General features: G+C 41.8%; 2 protein-coding genes across 3 annotated transcripts in view; one reads left to right on the plus strand and one right to left on the minus strand.

Moving 5' to 3' along the window:
• The window catches only part of LOC137312622 (phosphatidylserine synthase 1-like), a 47,483-nt gene extending 33,282 nt beyond the window's left edge, over nt 1–14,201 (minus strand). Inside the window, exons 1-8 of the mRNA XM_067979148.1 lie at nt 13,971–14,201; nt 13,496–13,587; nt 13,329–13,373; nt 11,119–11,243; nt 8,838–8,996; nt 5,461–5,612; nt 4,685–4,826; nt 212–324 (exon numbers count right to left, since the gene is read on the minus strand). Coding sequence (XP_067835249.1) covers nt 212–324; nt 4,685–4,826; nt 5,461–5,612; nt 8,838–8,996; nt 11,119–11,243; nt 13,329–13,373; nt 13,496–13,587; nt 13,971–14,149 — 1,007 coding nt within the window. The 5' untranslated portion in view covers nt 14,150–14,201. The remainder of the gene's footprint in view (nt 1–211; nt 325–4,684; nt 4,827–5,460; nt 5,613–8,837; nt 8,997–11,118; nt 11,244–13,328; nt 13,374–13,495; nt 13,588–13,970) is intronic.
• Nucleotides 14,202–14,478: 277 nt separating this feature from the next.
• mterf3 (mitochondrial transcription termination factor 3) overlaps nt 14,479–27,276 on the plus strand; it is a 30,671-nt gene continuing 17,873 nt past the window's right edge. The window contains exons 1-4 of one of the 2 annotated variants that reach the window (XM_067979158.1): nt 14,479–15,245; nt 19,319–19,669; nt 23,427–23,579; nt 26,551–26,740. In XM_067979158.1, the coding sequence (XP_067835259.1) occupies nt 19,342–19,669; nt 23,427–23,579; nt 26,551–26,740 (671 nt within the window). In that variant the 5' untranslated portion in view covers nt 14,479–15,245; nt 19,319–19,341. The remainder of the gene's footprint in view (nt 15,246–19,318; nt 19,670–23,426; nt 23,580–26,550; nt 26,741–27,276) is intronic. The other variant, XM_067979166.1, reaches the window with a different exon arrangement.

Raw genomic sequence — 27,276 nt, forward strand, 5'->3', positions numbered from 1 at the left:
AAAAGGAAAAAAAAGTGAAGAAAAGGAAAGAGGAAAAGTAAAAAAGAAGAAAGAAAAAAGGTGGAAGACAAATAGAAAGACAGACGGGTGAAAAGGAATTAAGATAGCAGTAGACAAAAAACAGAAAATAAAGCATTTTTATTTTTATGCATAAACAACACCACAGGAGACCAACTAATAGGTTTAAAAGTAAGCGATAAAGCTACCTTACCGTACAGTTGGAGCCGTGATCACACCAATGAAGAGAATTCTACCGTAACTCAGCGCATGGCACGCTTGAAACACAAAGATGTGTTTCAAGAAAAAGGTATTCAGTTCAGTCAACTAAATAAGGAACAGAAAAAAATACATGACAGGTTTAATAATCTCAAACCATTCTTTAGCTTTTTAAATCACATCTTTGGCACATTATGTGAAAATGTAAAGGATTTCACTATACTGTGTGGGGACTTTAAAACAGGTAAAATGTTTCACAACAGAAATGTACTTGCATGACTTTCACATGCCACACCTTGGATTGACTACAAGCCAAGTTTAGCACCGCACTTTAGGAAAGATGTGAAGGCCTTAGAGAGGGTGCAGAAGAGATTTACTAGAATGATTCCAGAGATGAGGGACTTTAGTTACGTGGATAGACTGGAGAAGCTGGGGCTGTTCTCCTTGGAACAGAGAAGGTTGAGAGGAGATTTGATAGAGGTATTCAAAATCTTGAAGGGTCCAGACAGAGTAGATGGAAGCTGTTCCCATTGGCGGAAGGGTCAAGAACCAGAGGACATAGATTTAAGGTGATTGGCAAAAGAACCAAAGGTGACATGAGAAAAAACTTTTTTTTAAAAACACGAGTGGTTAGGATCTGGAATGCACTGCCTGTGGGGGCGGTGAAGACAGATTCAATCATGGCCTACAAAAGGGAACTGGATAAGTACTTGAGAGTAAAAAATTTGCAGGGCTACGGGGATAGGGCGGGGGAGGGGGACTAGCTGGATTGCTCTTGCATAGAGCTGGCACGGACTCAATGGGCCAAATGGCCTCCTTCCATGCTGTAACCTTTCTATGATTCTATGAAATTACATAACTTGCGAAAATATTGAACTATAGTATTCAAGGTTTCCAAATGAAAATTGGTAGTTATTTATCTAATCTATCAAATCAAATCTTGTTGAATACACAAGAAGCACTTCACCAACATGAAATCAGTATATATTGATGTACATGCTGAAATCATTAACACGCTGAAAAAGAGTGCAGAATTAATCACTAGAGCAGTTTAAATATTCATCTTCATCTTTTTAAACCTGTGAGGATTGATTACAGGACCAATAAAACTGCATGTTAGCGTTGGAAATGTAAATCATGAAGGGTCTAGACAGAGTAGATAGAGAGAAACTGTTCCTGTTGGCAGGAGGGTCAAGAACCAGAGGACATAGATTTAAGGTGGCTGGCAAAAGAACCAAAGGTGACATGAGGAAAAACCTTTTTACACAACGAGTGGTTAGGATCTGGAATGCACTGCCCGAGGGGGTGGTGGAGGCAGATTCAATCATGGTCTTCAAAAGGGAACTGGATAAGTACTTGAAAGGAAAAAATTTGCAGGGCCACAGGGATAGGGGCAGGGGAGCTCGGGACTTAACTCATTGCATAAAAATTAAAACTAAACAGTTAAACTTGATAAGATCATATTCAGATAGCTAAGAATTACAACATGAACAGTTGATTCCAGTACTGTGCACAGGAAATGAAATGTGGTGCAGAGAGGGTTGCCATCATTTCCACTTGAATAAAGAAACTGGAAAATGCAGACAGCCCAAAACTTTCAATATAAAAGTATTTTCTTCCTCCCCCCCCCCCCACCAAATTTAAAATTAAATTTAAATTAACTCCTACATGGCAAGAGAGACCTTAATTTTCAGTTCATCGTCCCACCGATTCACATTTCCACATTCAGCAGACAGCTGCTCAAATGGTGTTAGTTACAATTTCCATAGGGAGCAACACACACTCACATACTTTGTAGGTTTGAGCATTGAACAGGTATCCAAGCTAGCAAATGTCAGCACAATGCTCACCTAATTATTATTCAGACCAATGGTTTTCAAACTACTTCAGGCAGGCCCCACCAAAAAGATTTTAAACAGTTCTCATGCCACGAGCTATAGAAGTCTGCAAAAAAAGACTGAGGCTTGCACGGTCATCATACTCTCATTTCTGCTGCTCCATTTCTCTCTCCTTCACTTATTTTTCTCCCTCTCTTCACCATCACTTGTTTTACACTTTCTCCCATTGTGTTCCTTCTTTTTCACTTTTTTTCCCCTCCCTTTCCTTGTTCACCCTCCCCCATTTCCTACAGCACTGACACTGCAACATGGGGAGAAACAGAGTGAAAGAACAGCAGGAGTGGGACTTTCAGTTTCAGGAGCAATGGGTATGAGCTAGCAGGCAATGATACGTTTGAGCACTTAGAGAGGAGAGGGAGGTTAGGGATGAGGTGATCAGAAAGGACAGATGGGTCAACGGTGGGTATTTTGAGGAGCCGGGAGATAATGGGGGTAAATTTTAACCTCACGAACGTGTGGGTGGGAAGGTAAAAATTGTAAAAAAGTAAAACCCGATCCCAACCCGCCCACTCCCAGTTTTAATGGAGGTGGGTCGTGCAACCAAACCGCTCTAAGGAGGCGGGTCGGTCAGCGAAAGCTTTAAGGAGGCTCGAGCCTCCATCTTAATAGATTTTTTTATTTTTAACTCTTGGGGGCTGGGATTTCCGGATCTTCTGTTTCACGCCACGTAAGAGGAGGCGAGAAGGGCCAGATCAACAGACAAGTGCCTTTATTGCACTGCTTTTGGGGCCAGGAGGAGCAGGAGTGCTTCCCCCAGGCCCAACAAGCCTATCTACCTCGATCCCACACACACGATCGACCGATCCCCCCCACCCCTGATGACCGCCGACCCCGATGACCCCCCCCCGATCTAAGACTTACTTGCTGGCATCCGCTCCCTGGCTGCTCTCCCGTACAACTGACAATGTGGCCGGCTGTCAGGTGGGAAACCTACTGAAAAAAAACTGAAAGACGTCCTTACGTCAAAATCGTAAGGGTGTCCGGGGAAACCCATACTTCCGGGTTGCCCGTCAGGAAATCCATCCCCCCACCCCGCTCTCTTCCCAGCTCCCTGTTAAAATTTACCCCATGGTGCCTAAGGAAAGGGACCTATTAACAATATCGGCTATCATGGGAGGGATGAAGTTTGTAGAAAGAGACTGGAATACAGGTCACAAAATATACCAACCAAACCACTTGCATGGGTTAAATTATGTTTTCTCATTCCCATTCTTCTCTGATCTGCTATGCGTTATGAGTAGGGATATAAAGAATATTGACTGACAAATCACGTAGATCACATCTCAGCTTATGATACAGACAGAGCTAAGCAAAGCTCTATAGTCCTACCAAAGCCACTCGAAAATGGTAGTGGCCAATCAGGCAACTAACAGGACATCCATCCTCAGCTACTGTAGTGTCCAGCACGTGTGCGAGGGCAATCAATAGAGAAAAATACATAGTGCAGGCATTATCTGTTAGTGAGTCACAGCTACCGTCCTCCTCGCACCCCGCTGCTAACCTCATCGCATACATCCCCAGTTTGGGAATCTCTGCCATGGCATAAACTATATTAAAGCATCAGTCCTGTTGGAGTGTAACCTAGCTAGAAAACTAACCGAGGAGGCCAAAACTACAAAGTGATTTTAGAAATGCTGCCCTATAACTAGCTGCTAAGAATGTTTGTGAACAGGAAAAAGGGTCTTTAGGCCTAACCTGCTTATTCCATCTACAAATCTTCCCACTGTACCCATCAATCTATTCTCTCTTCAAAAACCTAAGTAACTGCCTCTTGGAAATATTTATACAGTTTGCTTCAACAGCCTTTACTTTCATGAGAACTGCTCAGAACAACATTCTCCATCAATGGTCTCAACACCTGGACTCCACAATCTACCATTACATGATCCAGCATGTCAATATGACACCCATAGAGGGCAATTTTAACCCAACTTGCCCAGCAAGAAACCCATGGGAATGGGTGGAATGTCGGTTTTACACCCTGCCCAATATCACTCTCCATTGACTTCAATGGAGAGTAAAAGCATGCAGGGTATAAATCCAGTGTTGCACCCATTCCCGTGGATTTCTCGCCCGGCAAGTTAGGTTAAAATTATCTTCTATGGGTTTCATATTGATATGTCAGTTTCCCAACGGGTGGGTTATATTATATCCCAGCACAAACTAGCGTGCGGAAAGAAAGAATTGAAGGTACATTCTTTTTCAAAAAAAGGAATCCTGGAAAAATAACCTGCTGTACAGTATTTCAAAAGGGAGAACTCCTTCCATTCAATGCAAGTATTTTGCCAAAAGACACCAATCTGATGGTTTTGGTGGCTGCGTCAGTATTTTGGTAAACTGATACAATAGGGGGAGACTTTCAACTTTAGCGGGGGTATAAAACGGGTGGTAGGGGATCGGCCCCCGTTATACACTCCATGGATAGGAAAATCAGGTAGGGTGTATAATGGGCGGCTGATCTGCTACCGCCCGTTATATGCCCCGGCAAAGTTGAAAGTTCTGCCCAATAAGTCACGAAGAAGCATCTTTAACAGAACGAAAGCTCATACATTTCTAGGTTTGTTCTTTACCTGCCAGATAATTAGGAAGAGGTAAATTCCAGCCACCCTCTGAAAGGAAGATTTTGGGTCAAACCAGCGGACGTAAGTCCAGCTGGCCGGCGTAAACTGCAGCACTGCTCGTTTCAGCTTTCCACTGGTGGTATGAATTGCCCTGATAAAGACACACTTTATTAGTGTGGATGTACCACAAAACAGAAAGCCCCTCCACCCAGCCCCAAAACAAAAATGCATCATAAATTACTGCAAATCAATCTAAATGGCATCTTATTATTTGTTGCCTAAGAACATAAGAAACAGGAACAGGAGCAGGAGTAGACTATATAGCTCCTCGAGCCTGATCCACCGTTCAATAAGGTGATCTTCTACCTCAACTCCACTTTCCAGCCGTATCTCATGTCCCTTGATTCCCTTAGAGTCCAAATATCCATCGATCTCAGTCTTGAATGTACTCAATGACTGAGCATCCACAACCCTCTGGTGTAGAAAATTCCAAAAATTCACAACCCTCACGAGTGAAGAAATTTTTCCTCATCCCGGTCCTAAATGGCTGACTCCTTTATCTTGAGACTACGACCCCCAGTTCTAGACTCTCCAGCCAGGAGAAACAGCCTCTCAGCATCAATCCTGTCAAGCCCTCTAAGAATTTTATACTTTTCAATGAGATCACCTCTCATTCTTCTAAACACCAGAGAATAAAGGCCCATTGCAATAGCTTTAATACTGTAATGCGACACATCTTACAAGAAAGGTTACAATGTTGAACAATGACAATTAAGGACACTTACTTGAAACTTCCCCAGTGATAGGTTCTCATTTCTAAGAAACGACAGACCACCATACCTAGCCAAATGCCACCCCCATTGCAGAGCAGGATGTCAAGAATGACCTGATCCCACCAGCATTCAGCAAAGTTGGGCAACAGATGCATGAAGAACAGCTAAAGGAAGACAAACAAAAAAAATACGTGATGCTATAACACATACATAAAGAACTGGAAAGCCAACTTTAATTTCCAGCAGTTAAACAGTTTAAGGCTTTAAGCAATCAAACAGAATATCACAAAACATCTCTCACTTTCAGACAAATTTAAATGGGCGTGGAAAGAATGCAGCAATAAATCCCTCCACAACCTCAAAGTCATTCAGTGCAGGGCTGGGCACTGGGCAATTGCTTTGCCCTCCCCTCCGTCACTGAAAAGAAACTAACCCTGCAGTCCAGCTGAGAAATGGAAAAACAGCTCAGGTGAATAAATGTGGTCTTGCCAGCACTGCCTAGATTAATAAAAAACCTAGTTCCCCAAATATGGTGCTATTCCACTACTCAATTCCGACAGAAAAATTAGATTATTCACCACAAAGTAATAGAAGGTTGCAGACCACTAGGGGGTAATTTTAATCCCCTAGGATGGGCAGCGGGATGGGAGTTCAAAATTTAAAAATGAGAAACCCAACCCCAACACGCCCACTTTCGAATTTAACAGAGGCGGGTTGGGGGGGCAGGCGACTAACCTGCTCTCTGGAGGTGGGTCCGTGATTTAAGTATTTTAATGAGGCTGCATGCCCAAGATTTTATCTGTAGTTCAGGTTTAACGCTAGCTGGCCGTGTTTCCCAGGCCTCAGGAAACCCGGCAGCTGAAGGGAGGTGAGAATGGCTGGACCCAACAGGTAAGTGCCTTTCCAGCAATGCTGGTGGGCCAGGAGGAGCAGTGGTGCTTCCCCCCGGTCCACAATGCAAATCTGCTTCCATCCCTGCGATCAGACGTCCCCCTGCCACCCCCACAATTGGCCGACTCCTGACAATGTTCACCCCCACCAATTTCTCCGTCCCCACATTCCCCACTCCCTCCCACCAAACCAATGCCCCCCTTCGACCCACGATCTCTCCCTCCTTCCTCTCCACTGTACCACAGGCTTAACTGCCCAGCAGCTAGCAAGCTCTTAATCTGGCTGGCTGAGACCGGGAAACGGAGTCCAAAAATGTTAATCAGGTCCAGCCGTTAAATTTGGCAACCTCTGGGAAAGCCGTACTTCTGGGATTCCCAACCACTAAAGCTCCCCGTAGATATCGGGGCCATACTTTCTGCAGGTCCAGAAGCAAAATTTTTTTAAAAAAAAAGTTCTAGTAGAAAATGCAAATTCACATAACGTTCTCCAGTGAATAGTTCTTGGGTCTTTCACTAAATGTTTTGATGATCAGTTGTAGTGTTGCTGAGACAATACCTATTGAACAGTTGCTCCAGTAACTAAACTGCAAACTCAACGGTTACTATAGCCTACACTACACGAAAACATTGCTCCTGTCTGAATGTAACCTAGCAGGAAATAGAGTACAAGCTGTATCTGAGGAAGCTGAAATAAAAAGGGGTCTCAGAAATGCTACGCACTACCCTTTGCAATGGGTCCCCATCACCAGTGCTATTTTTAAAAACTCAAAACAATGTGAAAATTCATATGGATTTTCAATTTTTTGCAAACATTAATATTTAGATATAAACAGCTGTAGAATTTGTTGTTGCTACCTTTGCGGTAATCATTTCCCCCTTTGTTCCTGAAGGCACAGACTCTTGTTGAGGTATGGTTCCATGGGTGCCAGCAGCTCACCAGAATTGCTATTCATCATGGTGCCCTAGATCATAAGTGTCATCAGACTATTCAATTGCTGAGGGAATCTCAGCAATGCCAGATCTCGTTTGCACCTCCCAGCACGTACTTACAATAAAAGACCAGATTGTAATCAGGAACAGGAACTCTGATTTTTCCCTCCCTAGTCCAGGGATGGGGTGCTACAATTGTCCAGAACAACTGCGACCCTGGCTGAAATCAGCTAATTCAGTACAGATTGGGATATAAACCTGGATTATTTCTTAAAATAGTCTCCTTATTCAATTCTCATTCTTCAAATTTAATTTTTGCAGAAATCAAAATAGTATGAGCGCTAATTTTCTTCAAATGTTATTTAGGTTGGTTTCCATAAAATTGAATTGTTGAATCCATTTCCATGAACTATCTGCAAGCCACATGGTTGTGAGCAAGAGCAGCAGAAAATTTATTGTCGCTTTTGTCCCTTGGTGTGGTGGTGAGAAATGACCCAGTTGAGATTGAGAACTCAATCTGTAGATGTAGTCCACAGCACAGCATCCTTGTATGTGCTTATTTTTTGGAAAGAACACAGCACTACTAGTAGCTACAAAATCTTAAGAGGCAACAAAACTTTGAGGGCAAAGCTAGGCCAATAAGTGTCTCACTATCCCACGCACTATAGGGGTGCAGATTTTGTTCATGGGAGACTCAGTCTATTTATGGAAATTGCCTTTTTGCTACAAGCATTAGATAAAAGTGTTGGGAGAGAGCCAAAATTGTAACAGATATGCCAAGCAAAATAACTAACCAAAAACGAAGGAGTAGGATAAAGTCAAATAATAATTCTAGACTTTGCTCAATTTATCCTTGGAGTCGTGGAGAAACTTTGTGGAACCTTTCCTCATGAGATGGGTTGGGTAGTCCAAGAATGAACAGATTGCACTGTAAATGCTTTGTAGAAGGTATAGGCTTGACGGGACAAAAAGATTTTTCCATTTCCTTGTTTTCTATATTTAGGGCAAAAGACTTTTGTTTAAGGTGTTCATTAAATTGTGGCAAGACCCAAGGTATTTTTCCTTCTCTTTCGCCACTTCCTCTATATCATCTTCTATTGTCCCTTGCTTTAAATTTTAATTTTCCCCTAAGTTTTAAAAAATTGCTTCTTTTAATATAGCCTCCCTGCTCTCCTCTCACCTGGTTATTTGGTTCCATTTCCTGTTTCCCTTCTCCATTCCATTACTCAGTTTTCAATGGAGCATCATTGGATCTGGAATTGTAAATCCTTCATCTACAAATAAATTATGCAAATGGGGTTGCTACTTGCAAGCTAGCTTCTAATATATTTTAATAGCCTGATCAGCTACAAATCTTACTCACCAGACCCAACATTTCACTAGCCAACTCTCCTTTCTGTGCGACAATGCAGTTAAACAATTAAAGAAAAAAAATTAATGAAACAAAAACCAAAGACACCTGAGGAAATATATATGAATAAAAAGAACAGTTTAAACAATGTCACCTCTATTTTGGTTAGTCCAACATAACAATTTGCATTAGCAGATATGGCATTAACAAAATCATACCTCTGTTAACTCCCAAGTGATGCTAATAGTCCAGCACAGCCCATAGCTACGTATAAGCAACGCTTTCATAGCCCAGCCCCAGAAGTGTCCAAACGCAAAGATGTCAAAATGGCTGAGAATCCTCTCCCAAGTGATGACATGGCAGTTTACTGCATATTCCTATTAAAACACATGAGAAAATTGCTTTAATCTTTGAAGCTATCCCTGATAAAAGACTGACAAAAATAATTGATTTATCCAGTATTCTTCACATATAACTTCAAGATCAGAGATTTTTTTTTAAATGAGTTATTTTAGTAGCAATGAAGCAGACCACTAAATAAAAACAGGGACAGTTGTATAAAACATTAAAGACGTCAGTCAATAGTAGGGATTGCTTGCTTTAACTGATTTCAAACCACGTGAACAGAAATCCACATAAGCAGCCAACACCATAACCAAGTTGGCAACTTTGTTGAGCTGTTATTATGTACAAATGCCTAAAGCTAGCTAAATATTTTGAAGACGACAATCTTATTGAGAACCATATCCATTTTCTGAGAAAAAAGTGCTATCTTGTGCCAGCTTAAAATAAACTATCCTGGCACCTGATGTACAATTTAATGCTGTGGTTTGTTTAGATGAGCATTTTGCATTAGCAGGTATGATTCTGTTAATGCCACACCTGTTAACTCCCAAGTGAATCTTTGGAATTCTCTACCCCAGAGAGCTGTGGGGGCTCCGTCATTGAGTACATTCAAAACAGAGATCGATAGACTTCTCGATATTAAAGGCATCAAGGGATATGGCGATAATGCAGGAAAATGGCGTTGAGGTAGAAGATCAGCCATGATCTTGTTGAATAGTGAGCAGGCTCGAGGGGCCGGATGGCCTACTCCTATTTCTTATGTTTTTGTTGAAAAGCCATCCAAAAAGTTTGATCAACAGAACAAATTCTCTTCCTTCCCCTCACCATGAAGAATCTAAACCTTAGGACCACATTTAATATACTTTATGTACAGGGCATCTAGAGGATAGAGTCTCTTGGCCTGATGCATAAGGCATCATAACTGTATGGGACAGGCTGGATGGACCAGCTGGCCTTTCCAGTCAGATGTTTTTTTATGTCCGTATGTAAAAGGAACCTAATACCCATAGGGAAGGAGAGGATAAAATCTTGAAACTAGAAAATGGATCAAAAGTATAAAATTTAGAGCATTGGACTTATTTTTGTTTCTTCTCCCAATCGCCAATCAGCAAACAAGCATCATCTAACCCAGACATCTCCACAAAATTGTTAATGCTATTCCTCGATTGAGCCAGCAGAAAGTGCCCACAGCAAGAACCACTCTCTTCTTCCCTCTCCCCAATAGAGTAGTTTAATCTTTCTCCCTAAAATTATACTGTAGAGATTGGAGAAACTGATCCAAAATGGGAAGGAAGTTCAAAAATAAAACGCTAGCCGAGACTAAAGCTGACTTGTGACTTCTTGTTGGAAACCCGCTTGCACTATGACTAACCAGCAATCTTGACCAAGAACTTCCCATAGAATTGCACTTCAAAGGCCACTTACTTATGGCAGTATGATTCCAAACTGTGCAGAATCCTTCTCAGCTCCTTATTAATAATGTTGAGATTTACACACCAGATTTATGCACTTACCTTCTAGTTCTATCTATGCTGTTAAAGGACAATATATTGAGGGGAAAGAAGGGCTATTTAACAATTGTTTATTTTGCAGTAATTAAAAGAACACTTTTTCATACTTCCTGGTTACAAGTTTAAACTGTAGCCACTATTGTTATTAAAGTGCTATCGTTTGTGTGTCTCCGGCCTTAACTGCATCAATGCCCATTTATTAAACAAAGTCTTGATTGACTCCAGAACATTTATTTAAGGTAGTTCACATTTTGCATTGATTTAATTTACTGCAAAACAACATCTACTCGAACTTGAAGTAATATTATGACCCCTTGAGAATTGAACTTTGGATCTTGTGAAACAAATAGAACACCTGATGTTTACAAAAATCATACAAGTCAGGAAATTTGACTAAGCAAGAGGTGAAATTTTTAAAAAACATTATGAATGTTCAAAATACAGCTGGATACTGTAAATGGGTGCATTAAGGATGAACTTAAATGGGGTGACTAGCCTTTACACATCTTTGATTTTTCTCCTCATCTTAAAACATCAAAGAATAACTAATGGAATGAAAAAAATTAGTTCCAGGCTTTTTATGCTACTGCCACAACACAGACACCAGTGTGATACTCTAAAGATGGTTTCCTGCTCTACATACCATCACATCTGCTTCACGTGTGGCATAGCGCAGATTAGGGTCCAGCCAATACATGACAGATTTCACTTGTTCAAAATTCAGGAATAGCAGGAACACCAGAAAAAGGAAATACAGTACGCTGAGGCCTGGAATGATACACAAAATAAAACACAACACATGGTAAACGTCACATTACCCAAGCTTCAGGGCAGCTCGTAAGATACTATGGTCTCCAGATATTTGCTCTTTTAAAAACAATAAAATCCTGATTATAAAAAAAGGTACTGGTTCACTGACCTACAGCTTTTAGTAAATGCAATCAGCAGACCCGCAAAATACCAAATTCCAGTAAGTGTGGGAAAGGAAAAGCTTGAGAGTTTGCTTAAAAAATTTCAAAAGGAGAATTTGGAGTCATTTAATGACCACAGAACAAAACTGTATACCAGTACAAAAACGCATCACCAAAAGACCATTTCAAATTTACTAACAAGCAACAGCTCAGAAGTTAAATTAAATATCACAATTGGGATCATCCAGTTTGTAGCTGCGATTTCAACAGAAAATGTGGATGGAGAGCCATTATGCCTGGTTGCTTCCCATTGTGTCTCAATTTCCCAGCAGGGAATGCTGGATTAAGAAGTGCCTGCCAGAAACACATTAATTTGAGGACAAATGCACACCTTTTCCATGTGACATGGGAGTTCAGAGCTGCTAGGCGGCTGCAAGTCACGGCATAGACACATTAATGTTACAGCAACTGTATTTCAAGTGATTGATGCAAAATTTGAATGGACACCAGCACCCACCAGTGGAAAGACCAGGAACCAGGTATTAAAACAGCACATAGCATGTATACCATAAGAAACTGTTTTGCTTTTCTTCTTTAAAACTACACACAACGGCCCAGTCTACCTGCTCAGCTAGATGTAAAGGATCCCACAGCATTATTTGAAGAAGGGTGTATCTTGAAGAGTATCTTAGCCAACATTTGTTCCTCAACGAAAGCCACTAAAATCTATCATCTGGTCATTTATCGCCTTGCTGTTTGTGGGTACTTGCTGTGCACAAATTGGCTGTACAACAATGACTACACTTTAATAGCACTTCAATGGCTATGAAACACTTTGGCCCAGCCTGAGGATGTGAAAGGCACTAGATAAATGCAATTAATATTTTCTTTATAGAAGAAACATTCTAATTACAGCTTTGAAGACAAATAATAGTGCTCCCCCTTCTGTCAAAATTGCATAGTTCTCGATTACAATTTTGCTCAGTTGGACAAAACTGAAAACTACTATAATTACAAGCAGTTCTTCAGTTCAACTGCTGTCAGACAATGATGCACTTATGTAATGCTCACTGAGGAACAGAGATAAATTTATGTCTTCACTATCTGGGCAGTAAGCTGACAGAGCAGATCGCCAGGCTGATTTTCATTCTGTTGAAATCATAAAAAAGTGTTCAGTAAATCTTTCTTTGTTCGAAGACACACAATGAAATGGTTCAACTCATACTGGAAATGCATCAAGGCACTTGCATGTAAGGTCACACCAAAAAAAAAATCACAACAGATTCAGATGAAAAAGACCCTTCCGCCCATTTGATTTATTCTCGCAGAATGCCAACCCTACTGTCCTCCCTTTACAGCTTTAACATCCATCTGAACAGGCAGTCGAGAACGCGGTTTAACATATCATACAAAAGGACTGTATCTCTGGCAATGCAGCACTCCCTTAGTACTGAAAAGTACTTCCATAATGAAAAGGAAAAATTTGCAGGGCTATGGGCAAAGAGCAGAAGAGTGGGACTAACTGGGTAGCTCTTTCAAAGAGCCAGCAGAGGCACGATGAGCTGCATGGCCTCCTTCTGTGCTAAATGAATCTATGGTACTGGAATGTCAGCGTAGATTAGGAGCCTGGACTGGAACTTAAATCCACAACTTTCTAACTCAGAGGTGAGAGTCCTATCAACTAGGTCTAGCTGACATTATAGACATTCACAATCAATCATTCAAGTAGAATCAAACCAGCCACCGAAGGCTTCAGTAATTTTGGTCAACTTGCTAAGCCACCAAAAGCAAATGCACAATGCAAAAAATTAAAAATGTTAAACCAACTGGTAGAAAAAAGAAATGTTGTGCCCAAATATCCATAAGCATATGTACACAAGTCAGGAATACTGGATCTTTAATAAATATGTAGCTTTAGAAAAAAACAGACATTTGACCTTACCAAAAACCATCCTCCATATTGCTGGATGTGGCCGTGTGAAAGGGCCTGAAAAATAAAAATCGTTAAGTAATGTATCTTAGATAAATAAATTGTTTTAGAATATGTAAAAATAAAATGCAAGAAATGTGAATAATCACAATTCCCATTAGTAACGATCAACAACTTACCATTAGGAAATGCTAAAACACTTACAATTAGAAAAAAGAATACCACGGAAAGAATGCCCTTCCATATATTGTCTTCCCGACCTGAATCATCTCTAGATAAAAAGATAACACGTTGGGTATTTTATTACATGGTTTCAGCCCTATCAAAGCACTTTGGCAAAGCGTTGTTTATTTATTATACTCCGAATTTCACAGGGCAATCAGAAAATAAAATATGCATTTCACAATACATCTGTACAAATGTAATATTGCAAGACAAATTGGAAGCAGGTTATTCAGCAGGGAAAAAAAATCGAGATGCGACACAGAATCGAAACGTACAACCAAGTTTGCAAGTGATACATTATAACTCAGGCCTAACAGCAGAATCTTTGCCAACTCGACCTGGCACACGTACATTTATATTAACACAGCCAGCTGATCCGAAGAGCCTCAGACACAGGGGAGGGGGGAGATGGATGCATGCAGACAATACCTGGTAAAAGCAAAATACATGACACCGATGACAGTGAGAGTGAGCAGGGTGATGGTGTGAGGCTTGTAGAAGAAGTCTATGGTAATATCCTCCACTTGCTGCTCGTTGATCATGCGGAAATGCAGTTTGTAATTGACATCATTTTTGCTGATTGTCCTGCTCCCTCTGCTCGACGCCATCGCTGCAGAGCTCTGCCCGAGCCGCCTGCACCAGGACCACGGACCGCACTAAAACAACCCGACGTGAGGGCGGGTGACGTCCACTCGTCAAATACAATCAGGCCCCTCGGTGCAAGTCGGCGAGTAGCTTCCACTCTCCTATTTATCAGGCATGTTGTGTTCATATGTTAAGATAAGGCGGGGGATTTTTTTAAAAAAAAATAGAAGTCCACGTATATTAATTTGAGAGGGAAAAAGGTTTGTGTACCCCCCTTTTTGTGGTGGATTCTCCCGCTCTGGAAATGGTTACATTTCAGAACGTCCTTTGAGCACGTGGGGCCGCGGTTCGGAGAGAGATAGGAAGAGGGAGAGGGAGAGGGAGAGGCACTGCCCCGACCCACGGAACTACCCCCGGAGACACTGAGAGCCCGCTGTTAGAGCGGCACTGCCCCGACCCACGGAACTACCCCCGGAGACACTGAGAGCCCGCTGTTAGAGCGGCACTGCCCCGACCCACGGAACTACCCCCGGAGACACTGAGAGCCCGCTGTTAGAGCGGCACTGGCACTGCCCCGACCCACGGAACTACCCCCGGAGACACTGAGAGCCCGCTGTTAGAGCGGCACTGGCACTGCCCCGACCCACGGAACTACCCCCGGAGACACTGAGAGCCCGCTGTTAGAGCGGCACTGCCCCGACCCACGGAACTACCCACAGAGACACTGAGAGCCCGCTGTTAGAGCGGCACTGCCCCTGCCCCGACCCACGGAACTACCCCCGGAGACACTGATTAGAAGCACGACTCGCGTGAAAGCGAAACATTCCCGATGAGTTTAAAAAACAATCTTGGGAATGTTTTCGGTTATAAATTCTGAGTTCCTCAGGCCCAGGATTGTTTTAATTGTAGGTTTGTGAGGCTTCGGCGGGCGTGTCCCACGGTGGTAGGAACTCTGGAGAATCAGTGAACACGGCGATGCACTGAGCAGGCTCACGGCCTCTGGTGTAGAATCGGTCTCAGCAGCTTCTGGAAGCCAGTGTCAACAGCAGGCGGTACGCATTTCTTTTCAGAGCAGGGTTTAATCATAGTGCTGTGCACTTTCTCGTCTGAATCATCAACGTGAGTACCTCTGAGTGTGTAGTCTCACACTCAATATCGGTTGGCAATATCTGATCTGATCCGATCCAGTGTAAACATTGTGCTCCTGTAGGCTGCAGTTTGTTAACCCCCAAGCTGAGTCTGAGTGACACGAAACAACAGGGTATATGTGGTTTGACCACGCACAGAGCTCTACATCCCTGGCGTTAAACCATTCAACATTTTAAAAGTTCTCAGGAGGTTCAACAGACTGCCTGGGTATCTTTGAAATACAGCTTCACATTAGGTTGGAGTTATACTGCTGCACTGTTGTTAGATACTTTCATTTGCTTCTAGTGTGCTTTGCTGTTAGGCCAGGGCATGACCTGACTGCTTTCCACATCATTGTGTGGCTGAAACTGCTTTGCATCACCAATAAAGTCATGATGTGGAGATGCCGGTGATATTTCAAATAAAACTGTTGGAGTATAACCTGGTGCTGTAAGATTCCTTACATTCACCAATAAAGTGGCAGTATAACTGTACTCTGATCAGTGTTACACGAAATAACTGCCTGCAATTAGTCGAGATTACAAGAACATGGTTCAGTAAAATTGACATTCCTACAGTTGTTGCACAAATAAGCTGCTTAATGTCACACAAAACCTGACTCAGATTTTTATTGTGAACACATTGTATGGGCACCGTTTTCTTAACACATTTGTATATCCACCATCCATTTTCTACCTTTTGTGTACTTGTTTATTCAGTGGGTACCCTGCACTTAATTATGAATTTCCTTTCTATTTGTTCAACTACATGCTGCTTGTGCTGCCCACACTGGCATTGTATGCTGCCCATGTTTGAATTGCTGACTCAAATGCTTGTGTCCCTGGATGCAAATTAAGCCTATTTATATCTAATAGTGTTTAATGTTCAGATTGGTCTATTAATGTTGGGAGTACCTTGGTGTTTCAAAAAAATCTCGATCTTGTATAGCAGTCTTTTTTTTCCCCTTTACTACAAGCCATGCAGTACCACAATAAAGTAGCCTATGTTATATTGCCAAAGGAAACTTGGTATGCTTTGCAGTTTTTGTATCTTCCATTATTCTCACTGGTATATTGCACTTCCTATTCAGTTTATCAATTTAATTAATTCCACAGCATATTTGACTCCAGCATAGAATCATAGAAAATTTACGGTACAGAATGAGGCCATTCAGCCCATTGTGTCCGTGCCGGCTGAAAATGAGCCACCGAGCCTAATCCACTTTGCAGCACTTGGTCTGTAGCCTTGTAGGTCATGGCACTTCAGGTGCATATTCAGGTACTTTTAAAAAAGAGGCAGAAACCCTCAACTCAACCACCCTTTCAAGCAGTGAGTTCCAGACCCCTATCACCGTCTGGGTGAAAAAAAAATTCCTCAGATCCCCTCTAATTCTTCTACCATTTACTTTAAATCTATGCCCCTTGGTTATTGACCTCTCTGCTAAGGGAAATAGGTCCTTCCTATCCACTCTCTCTAGGCCCCTCATTATTTTGTACACCTCAATTAAATCACTCCTCTGCTTCCTCTGTTCCAAAGAAAACAACCCCAGCCTATCCTATCTTTCCTCTTAGCTAAAATTCTCCATGGCCTGGCAACATCCTCGTAAATCTCCATGCACTCAAGGTCCCTCACTTCCTCTACACCTCTCAGTATCCTCCCATTTATTGTGTATTCCCTTGCCTTGTTTGTCCTCCTCAAAGCATTACCTCACACTTCTTTGGATTGAATTCCATTTGCCACTTTTCTGCCCACCTGACCAGTCCATTGATATCTTCCTGCAGTCTACAACTTTCCTCCTCACTATCAACCACACGGCTAATTTTTGTATCATCTGCAAACTTCTTAATCATGCCCCCCACATTCAAGTCCAAATCATTAATATATATCACAAAAAGCAAGGGACCTAGTACTGAGCCCTGAGGAACCCCACTGGAAACAGCCTTCCAGTCACAAAAACACCCATCCACCATTACCATTTGCTTCCTGCCACTGAGCCAATTTTGGATCCCATGGGCTTTTACTTTTTTGACCAATCTGCCATGTGGGACTTTGTCAAGAGCCTTGCAAAAATCCATGTAGACTACATCAAACGTGCTACCCTCATCGATGCTCCTTGTTACCACCTCAAAAAATTCAATCAAGTTAGTCAGACACGACCTTTCTTTAACAAATCCATGCTGACTGTCCTTGATTACTCTGTGCCTTTCTAAGTGACGGTTTATCCTGTCGGTCAGAATTGATTCCAATAATTTGCCCACCACCGAGGTTAGACTGACTGGCCTGTAATTACTCGGTCTATCCCTTGCTCCCTTTTTAAACAATGGTACAATGTTAGCAGTTCTCCAATCTTCCGGTACCACGCCTGTAGCCAGGGAGAATTGGAAAATGATGGTCAGAACCTCCGCTATTTCCTCTCTTGCTTCTTTTAACAGCCTGGGATACATTTCATCCAGGCCTGGTGATTTATCTACTTTCAAAGATGCTAATCCCCTTAATACTTCCTCTCTGTGTTTATCCCATCCAATATTTCACATTCCTCCTCCTTAACTACAATGTCTGCATCGTCCCTCTCTTGTGAAGACAGACGCGAAGTATTTGTTAAGAACCATACCAACATCTTCTGCCTCCACATGTAGGTTACATTTTCGGTCTCTATTGGGCCTTACTCTTTCTTTAGTTATCCTCTTGCTCTTTATGTATTTATAAAACATCTTTGGGTTTTCCTTGCCAATATTTTGTTATGCCCTCTCTTTGCTTTCCTAATTTCCTTTTTAATTTCACCCCTGCACTTTGCATACTCCTCTAGGTTTTCTATAGCATTAAGTTCTTGGTGTCTGACATAAGCTTTCCTTTTTTGCTTTATCTTACCCTGTATGCTCCTTGACATCCAGGGGGCTCTAGATTTGTCGGTCCTACCCTTTTTCTTTGTGGGAACACGTTTACTCTGAACCCCTTGAATCTTCCCCTTGAATGCCTTCCACTGCTCTGACATTGATTGAAATAGATGTTTCCAGTCCATTTTTGCTTAATCGCTTCCCAGCTTAGTAAAATTGGCCTTTCCCCAATTGAGAACTTTAACTCCCGTTCCATCTTTGTCCTTTTTTTATAACTATGCTAAATCTAACTGAATTATGATCACTACCACCAAAATGCTGTCCCGCTGATACTCCTTCCACCTGCCCAGCTTCATTTCCTAAAACTAAATTCAGAACTGCCCCCTCTCTTGTTGGACTTGCTACATACTGGCTAAAAAAGTTCTCCTGAGTGCAATTTAAGAATTTTGTGCCCTCTATACCCTTCATACTGCTTGTATCCCAGTTAATATTAGGGTAGCAAAATATCAAAATCTAAAAGGCTTCTGCTGCAGCTGCAAATGTAAAATCAGCCAGAAGCCGTGTATCGGAGACTATTGGATTAGTGTTGTCAAATAGTCAAAGTGATGGATCAATCCTTAGTTGTGCCAGCTTTAGCTAAGACAAAACTCCTAATTGGAAATCGGTTGACACAATCCAGCATTTGCTAGTAGTATAAAAATGTCTTTGTTTAATGATATGAGAAATCTAATGAAAAGCTAAGAATTTCAGTTAAAGAATGGGAACTATCTGAGACTCAGATTCAAAAGTTAAAAATCTATTTGAAATTTCCCCCTTGAACTATCTTCTGCAAATATGGTCAACACCTCTCTATTTGAAGTTGCTTAATTCAAATTATCTATTAACTCAAATTGAAATCATGGAGGAAATGTGTCCTGTGCTGTTTTATTAAAATTGCTTAATTTGTACTACTGGATAATTGGATTTTTGTTTCAAGCAAAAACAGCTTTGAATTAACAGAACATATTAACAGGCATGTGTTTTCTGTATAACTTACTTCAATTAATATTTTAAAGTAGAATGTGAAATTATAGTCTCCATTTCATTTTCCAGTTTGCTATTTTAAATCCTTAAGTATTCAAAGGGTTAATGTTTTGAAACATTTAAAATTGTCCTTTTATCTTTTAACACTTACCAAAGTTTTTACTAATATAACTTGCAGTTTACTGATTAACTTTTGTTTTTTTACAGGATCAAGTTAAATTGAATTTAAAATGTCCTCACTCTGTCACTGCATTTGCTACCGATGGCCTTCATTGAGAATCACTGGTCTAGTTTTCTCTTCATACCAAGAAATAAAGATGTTTCCTCTAGCATCATACAGCCTTCGATCTCGGTCTGTTGCAGATGTACATCGATGCCTCTTAACTCAAAAACTCTGGAGGTTCAAAAATTATAACTTGAGTTCTTCAGCAACAGATTCACCACCAAATAAAGGAGGTGGCACTGCATTGTTCACAGAAAGCAGTCTTTTGCTAAATGCTAATCACGACCATGGCAAAACAGAACTGTACAGCTTGGCCAAAGACGTACAACCCGCAGGTAAGCAGATGGAAGAGTGGAGCTTTTTGTGGTGTCTAAACTGTTCAGTCAAAACTATAAATCAAAATAAATTCATGATTAAATTCAACTTGATTTTAACTAACATTGGAAAGTTCAGCTCTTGAGTTCTGGGTCTTTCTGTAATCCTGTGGTTTCATGTTGATAGATACATTTAATTTACCAAGTAATGCTGTCCTTGGATTGGAAATTCGACAAACTGCAGATATAAAGATCAACACATCGACTATTTTTAATCACAGTCATTTAAATAATTTAGTCAGTAGTTTACTGCAAAGAATTGTGTAGGTGTGAAGAATACTGCTGTCGTGGCACACTGATGGCTTAACAAGTTTATTCAGTTCGTATCTGAGCGGTGCAAATGAAGAAGGTCCCAAGTTCGATCCTGATCTATCCTGAGTTGGCTGATCTCAGCTTGGAGCAGTAGGGGTGCTTCAGTTCGCCTCAATGGCTCTGGGTTAGCATAAGGAAAATCGGCAAGTAGTCCAGCTCCTTGATCACAGTCTCTCTGCAAATGTGCAAATGTTGGAGATGATCAGATGTGCCTCCTGCAGCCTCATGTCATTGAAGTTCATGAATAATGGCTAATTGCATGAGTTGTTGGAGGGTGACCAGTGCCTGTCCAACTGTACCCAAATAAGGAATACCTTGAAGAGAATATTGAGAAGTTGAGGGAAGCACTGTTGCTTTAAAAAGTGCTGATGCCTGTCGATGAATTTGGACATGGATTGAATATTTTTAATGTTTTCATTAATTACCTTATAATTGGATACATATTGTGCTGTGATTAGGAATTATATATATTAGGAGTGACTGGGAAGTGGATCGGCACACTGGAATTCTGCAGCGGAATCAGATATGTGGGGCTGACTGCAAATGTAGGATGCTGTACACTTGGATATCAAAGATGAAGATTTCCTAGGTTTAGCGAAATTTGAAACCCAACCTTTATAATTGCATTTACGATGTTGCTACCACTAGCACACAGTGGCAATCTCATCGAAGTGCTAAATCGAAGTAATTATCCAGTGAAAGAAACCTATGGAAGAGACCGATGCTACACTTAAGAGTTTGTGGTCTAATGTTTGTTGTTGATGGATTAGATTGGGTAGGTTTGGGTGAGTGCACAATATTTGTCAAGTATGGCTGTTCCAATGTCCCTTGCATCAAGACATATGACCTAGATTTTACAGCATGGTTAGAAATAGGCTTTGCATCTACACAAATGGAAAGGTACTATTTGGGTCCAATTTTTCTGAGACCAGCTCGTTATTGTAATTGTGCAGAGTTGGACGTGGTGCAGGGAGCACACTAGTGGTGGGAGTGCAAAACTGTGAAATGTAAAGAGTTAAGGATAATTAAAGGGAAGCGTCATAATAGGGTGACAAAAATTCTGAATCCTTTTCTGAAGCTGAAGGAGGAGAGTACTAAGAAGTGACTGGCAAAAATGAAAAGAACGTAAACCCAAGTAAAGGCATAAGTTCGCAGGCAATTGATGGAGCAGCCCAGCATCACACTCCTGTTCAATCGTTGCTGAATTGGAATTGTTGCGAGGAGAGTTGTCCTTTGTACCACTCTACAGCAATATTCCCATAGGACAGTAATGCAGTATGCCTGCAAGGAATGGAAGCGAAGTTTCAGGTCACAGCTGACCATTACTGTCACTGGATGTTCCAGCCCTATGCTGCATGGTAGCCGCATGTGTGCTTACAGCCCTATATCTGGCCATTTGATGACCTAGACCTGTGAAGACAGTTCCCTACAGTTGTAGGGGACCTACCTACCAGGTAGATGTGGCTGAGTCTGCTGATATGGATGACATCTTTCAGCACATAATCTAGGCTGACACTTCAGTACAGTACTGAGGGAGTGCTGTTGTAAGTGCATCTTTCAAAGGAGACGTTAAAATGAGGCCCTCTCTAGATCTCTTGGGCTGACACAAAAAAAATCATATGGCACTATTTGAAGAAGAGCAAGGCAATCTCCAAGTGTCCTGACCAACAATTATCCCTCAAACAGCACCACCAAAAAGATTAATTGGTCATATATCTCAATACTGTTTGTGGGACATTGCTGTGTGCAAATTGCCTGCCGTAGTTCCCTACATTACTACAGGGACTATGCTTCAAAAGTACACTGTGAAGCACTTTGGGACATCCTGAGGATATGAAGGGTGCAATGTAAATGCAAGTTCGTTCAATTTCCTTTACCTGCTGCCTCTTGCCCTTCAGCCATTTCCTTATCCATTGTCAGATTTTAATGTTGAATACCCACTGCTTGTCTTTCATTCTTTCTCTCGCACGTTCTCTCTCTTTCTCTTTTCACTTGCACTCTCTCACCCTCGCCCTCTTCATCTTGATGGATGCAGCCAATTGGTGTGCTGGCAATTGATCACCGTGACATGCCTTCTTTCTTACAGTGCACTGAAAAAGTTATACCCTGTGATTCAGTTAATACTGAGAAACCATCCAACATTACAGTTGGTCAGGAATTCACATGTTCAAGGTGTTATCAGTGTGCTGTTCCAGCTTCCTTTGGGAATAGAAACTGACAGCTGCAGTAATCATCTGCTAAAATGAAGTAGGCCAATTCTGTCTGCAGATGCAGGTGTGTAGCTGCTGATGGGTGAGCACAGAGCACCTCTCTTGGTGCCTGGCAAGCATCTGGTGGTCCTCTTCCAGATACCTCAGATAGAGGGATTCCCATTGCTACCATTAAGGTGCTGGGGATAATTTTTTTTTAGAACAACTGGTACAAAGGCTCAGGAGAACCTATGTGCCAACGGGGAAAAACAGTGACCTAAAAGATTGAAAGATTGCTAAAATACACTTATCTTAACATTAATGTCCTTTCCATGATTTTCTAAATACTTAGCACTACACAGCAAACTTCACATTAGCCTGTTTTCCAGGAGTGTCATAACTAGGGCTTTTGACGTAGCAGGGATTTTTCGTTTTAGCCAGGTTTCTAATTTGAACTCAGCTTCATGATTTTAAAGTGGTAATTCTGAAAAGTCCAGCTTGACAGAAAGAAGCGAACTGCTGGCACTAAGACAGAGAGGTCTATTATGTTGATGAGCTCACCTGGTTGTTAATGAGCGGACCATTAAAACTGTTATCCATAAATGATCTGGGAGCACATTTCAGTGGCCTTCAGGTGCCCAAATATTTATTTTTACCAGCCTGGGCATTGAGTATCAGTGGACTACTTGACTAACTAGGGTCATTGCAGCTAAATCCATACCTGTACTCACCTAGGACCTACATATGTGTACTACTACCACTTCTGTGCAGTTATGAGTACAAGTCAGAGACTGAACCCGTGCTGTGCACTTCAACACACACAAGATGGCAGCACTACACATACACAGAACAGGTATCATAACACCTGTGACGTCCCTGATGCATCACATGATACTTTTATCCATTGAACTATTGAGAAGGTGCATCTGCTGGTTCCAATAACACTCTACAGGGCTATGTACTTCTCATAATGGAATTTCCTTATGACATACTTGTGAATCTTACTTTTGACCAGTGTTGAATATCTCATTGAGGCTAAGGAAGTCTGCAACACTGACCACAAGTAAATTGCCTAATGCTTGATAGGAAAGAAGGAAGATCAGCAGATTGTTCACCCTGTGTTTCACTTCACCATTTATCAACTTGTAATGATATTTACTTGCAATGGAATTGTAATCTTTGGGTAATCTAGTGTTGATTTTCCTTTTAAATCCCAGCATTTGATGTTGTCCCACCCCTATCTCCGTTTGAAGAAATATCTGAAGAAGAAGCTTTGCAAATTGAGGCAAGTCCTTCACTCCCTCCAACCTCTTTTACACTGCGTGACTATGTGGACCGGTCTGAGACTCTAACCAAGCTGGTGCTTCTGGGTATGTGCTAGATCTGTTTAAAAATACAAATAATTCCGGTATTTTAGAACATTAATGCAGCAGGCCATCCTAGCTGGCTGTTAATCAAAAGTCACCATCATTTAGATAAGCTTCATATTTTTTTTGGTTAATAGTGCCATTCAAGAGTTGGATCCCTGTGATATACAAACATACGAAAATGATAAAGGAAAAGACCAGCTGGTCCATCGAGTCTGTCCAATAGAGTCATGGTGCAATTAAGTATTATGACCTCAAATGGTCCTGCCCATCAGCAACTCCTGGAGAGGCCAAAAAACAGAAAAACAATCCTATGCCAATTCGGGGAAAGAGAAATTCCTCTCTGACCCCCGAACACAATCAAAACAAGTTCAAGAGACCACAGCGAGGCATATCACCCAACAACTCACCAACCTAATGCACGCAGTGATATTAACCTCAGCCAGGAATTCATCCGGCTCCCATTTGAATGTTTGCAGCTAATCCGCATTACGAGCCAGCAACTTGTTCGAGGTCGATGACCCTCAGCAAAAAGAAAAATCTTTTGACATCAAACCTAGTTCTGTGCTTATGTATTTTATATTGATATCCCCTGGTTCTCCCTGACCTATCTAATTCAGATAGTCTGTAGGCACAGACGAATTCCTTCATTATTATTAATACTTCAATCAAATCTCCCCAAAGTCTACACTTTTCTAGACTAAAAAACTCTGCTCTTGAAGCTTATTGTGATAAGTAAGGGCTTTTAAACTAGGTATCATTTTAGTGGCCCTCCTCTGAACCTTTTTCAGGGCTTCTTAATCTCCCACCATATGAGGGGGGCCAAAACCGGACTCAGTGTTCTAGATGAGGCCTAACCACAGTTTTGTTTAAGGATATTACAGTGCATTTTTTTTTATACGTGTGTGTATGTGTATATATATATATAGGATTGTCCCAGCAACACATCCCATTGCTCAATTAGCTTTTGTGAAAGCCTGGTGGCACTGATCATGAACATTTAGAGAACTCATGGGAAAAGCTAAAATAGGCAACAGTGTACACTCATTATTTCCTTTCCTTCTGACGTCACTTTTGGCTTTTAGTTTCCCCATCTCGTAGTTCACATGGATCTTTACCTGCGACTATGCCCTCTAGTTCTAGACTCTCCAGGCAGGGGAAACAACCTCTCAGCAGCTACCCTGTCAAGGTGAGGTGAGAGTGACTGCCCTTGACATCAAGGCAGCATTTGACCGAGTGTGGCACCAAGGAGCCCTAGTAAAATTGAAGTCAATGGGAATCGGAGGGAAAACTCTCCAGTGGCTGGAGTCATACCTAGCAGAAAGGAAGATGGTGGTGGTTGTTGGAGGTCAATCATCTCAGCCCCAGGATGTTGCTGCAGGAGTTCCTCAAGGCAGTTCCTAGGCCCAACCATCTTCAACTGCTTCATCAATGACCTTCCTTCCATCATAAGGTCAGAAATGGGGATGTTCACTGATGATTGCACAGTGTTCAGTTCCACTCGCAACCCCTCAAATAATGAAGCAGTCCGAGTCCACATTCACCAAGACCTGGACAACATCCAGGCTTGGGCTGATAAGTGGCAAGTGACATTCGTGCCAGGCAATGACCATCTCCAACAAGAGAGAGTCTAACCACCTCCCCTTGACATTCAATGGCATTACCATCGCCAAATTCCCCACCATCAACATCCTGGAGGTCACCATTGACCAGAAACTTAACTGGACCAGCCATATAAATACTGTGGCTACAAGAACAGGTCAGAGGCTGGGTATTCTGTGGCGAGTTACTCACCTCCTGACTCCCCAAAGCCTTTCCACCATTTACAAGGCACAAGTCAGAAGTGTGATGGAATACTCTCCACTTGCCTGGATGAGTGCAGCTCCAACAACACTCAAGAAGCTCGACACAATCCAGGACAAAGCAGCCCGCTTGATTGGCACGCCATCCACCACCCTAAACATTCACTCCCTTCACCACTGGCGCACAGTGGCTGCAGTGTGTACCATCTACAGGATGCACTGCAGCAACTCGCCAAGGCTTCTTCGACAGCACCTCCCAAACCCGCGACCTCTACCACCCAGAAGGACAAGGGTGGCAAGCACATGGGAACAACACCACCTGCATGTTCCCCTCCAAGTCACACACCATCCTGACTTGGAAATATATCGCCGTTCCTTCATCGTCGCTGGGTCAAAATCCTGGAACTCCCTTCCTAACAGCACTGTGGGAGAACCTTCACTACACGGACTGCAGCGGTTCAAGAAGGCGGCTCACCACCACCTTCTCAAGGGCAATTAGGGATGGGTAATAAATGCTGGCCTCGCCAGCGACGCTCACATCCCATGAACGAATTTTTAAAAAGCCCCCTCAGAATCTTATATGTTTCAATGAGATCACCTCTCATTCTTCTAAACTCCAGAGAATATAGGCTCATTCTATTCAATCTCGCCTCATAGGACAACCCTCTCATCCCAGGAAATAATCTATTGAACCTTCATTGCACTGCCTCTAAGGCAAGTGTATCCTTTCTTAGATGAGACCAAAACTGTACGCAGTACTTCAGGTGAGGTCTCACCAAACCCCTGTACAATTGTAGTAAGACTTCCTTACTCTTGTGCTCCAACCACCTTGCAATAAAGGCCAACATGCCATTTGCCTTCCTAATTGCTTGCTATACCTGCTTGCTAAGTTTGTGTTTCTTGTACCAGGTCACCCAAATCTCTCTAGACACCAACATTTAATGCGTGTGTGCATCTCATTCTCTCAACCTTCATATAAGCATGTAAATCATTGTTAGCATTTTGGGAACAGTGGTGTTGCTCTGTACAAAGATATATGGCTAACATGTATAAAAGCGTAGTGACTTTTTATTTTTATGACTTTAATTGTCACAGCCAATAAACTAAAATTGGCTGTTATGACAGAATTATTTGACACTGCATACTGTTTTTACTTTTAATCATATCGTAAGGTGTGGATCTGTCTAAACTGGAAAGGCGACCGAATGTGGCCAATATGCTGTTGCGATTGGATTTTGACAGAGATGTAAAAGAGCGACTTCTATTCCTGAAAGATGTAGGAGTAGAAGATGATCTGCTTGGAGCATTCCTCACTAGAAACCCCTTCATCCTGACTGAGAATATGGAGAATTTACAGATGAGGTAAAGAACAGTATCGGGAGATCTATAAAGATAGGCTGAGGAATTCCAAGAATGGGCATTTTGAGGAGGTTGTTGAAGCTCAAGGTAGATAAAGCTCCTGGGTCTGACAACTTTCATCCCAGAGTTTTAAAGGAATTGACTCAAGCTCCTCTTACATCCTCTTATGGATTTTTTTCAGAGTTCACTGGCTTTGGCCAAATCCCAGAGGATTGGAAAATAGTAAATGTGACTCACTTCTTAAAAAATGAGCAAGGGATAAACCGTCAGATTACAGACCTGTAAGCCTTACTTCCACTGTTGGGAAAGTATTATGAGGGATAATGTAAGGGAGCATCTTGAGGGACATGAGACAGTCACTATGGTTTTAGGAGTGCGAGGTCATACTTGAGCAACTTATTGGATTTCTTAGAGGAGTTGACAGACCTAGTTGCCGTGGGAGAGAAACTGAATGTTATCTACTTGGATTTCAGGAAGACATTTGACATTGTCCCACATAATAGGCTGCTACATAAGGTCCAAGTCCATTGAATAGATGG

The sequence above is a fragment of the Heptranchias perlo genome, chromosome 3, assembly GCF_035084215.1.
Source record: "Heptranchias perlo isolate sHepPer1 chromosome 3, sHepPer1.hap1, whole genome shotgun sequence".
Taxonomy (NCBI): domain Eukaryota; kingdom Metazoa; phylum Chordata; class Chondrichthyes; order Hexanchiformes; family Hexanchidae; genus Heptranchias; species Heptranchias perlo.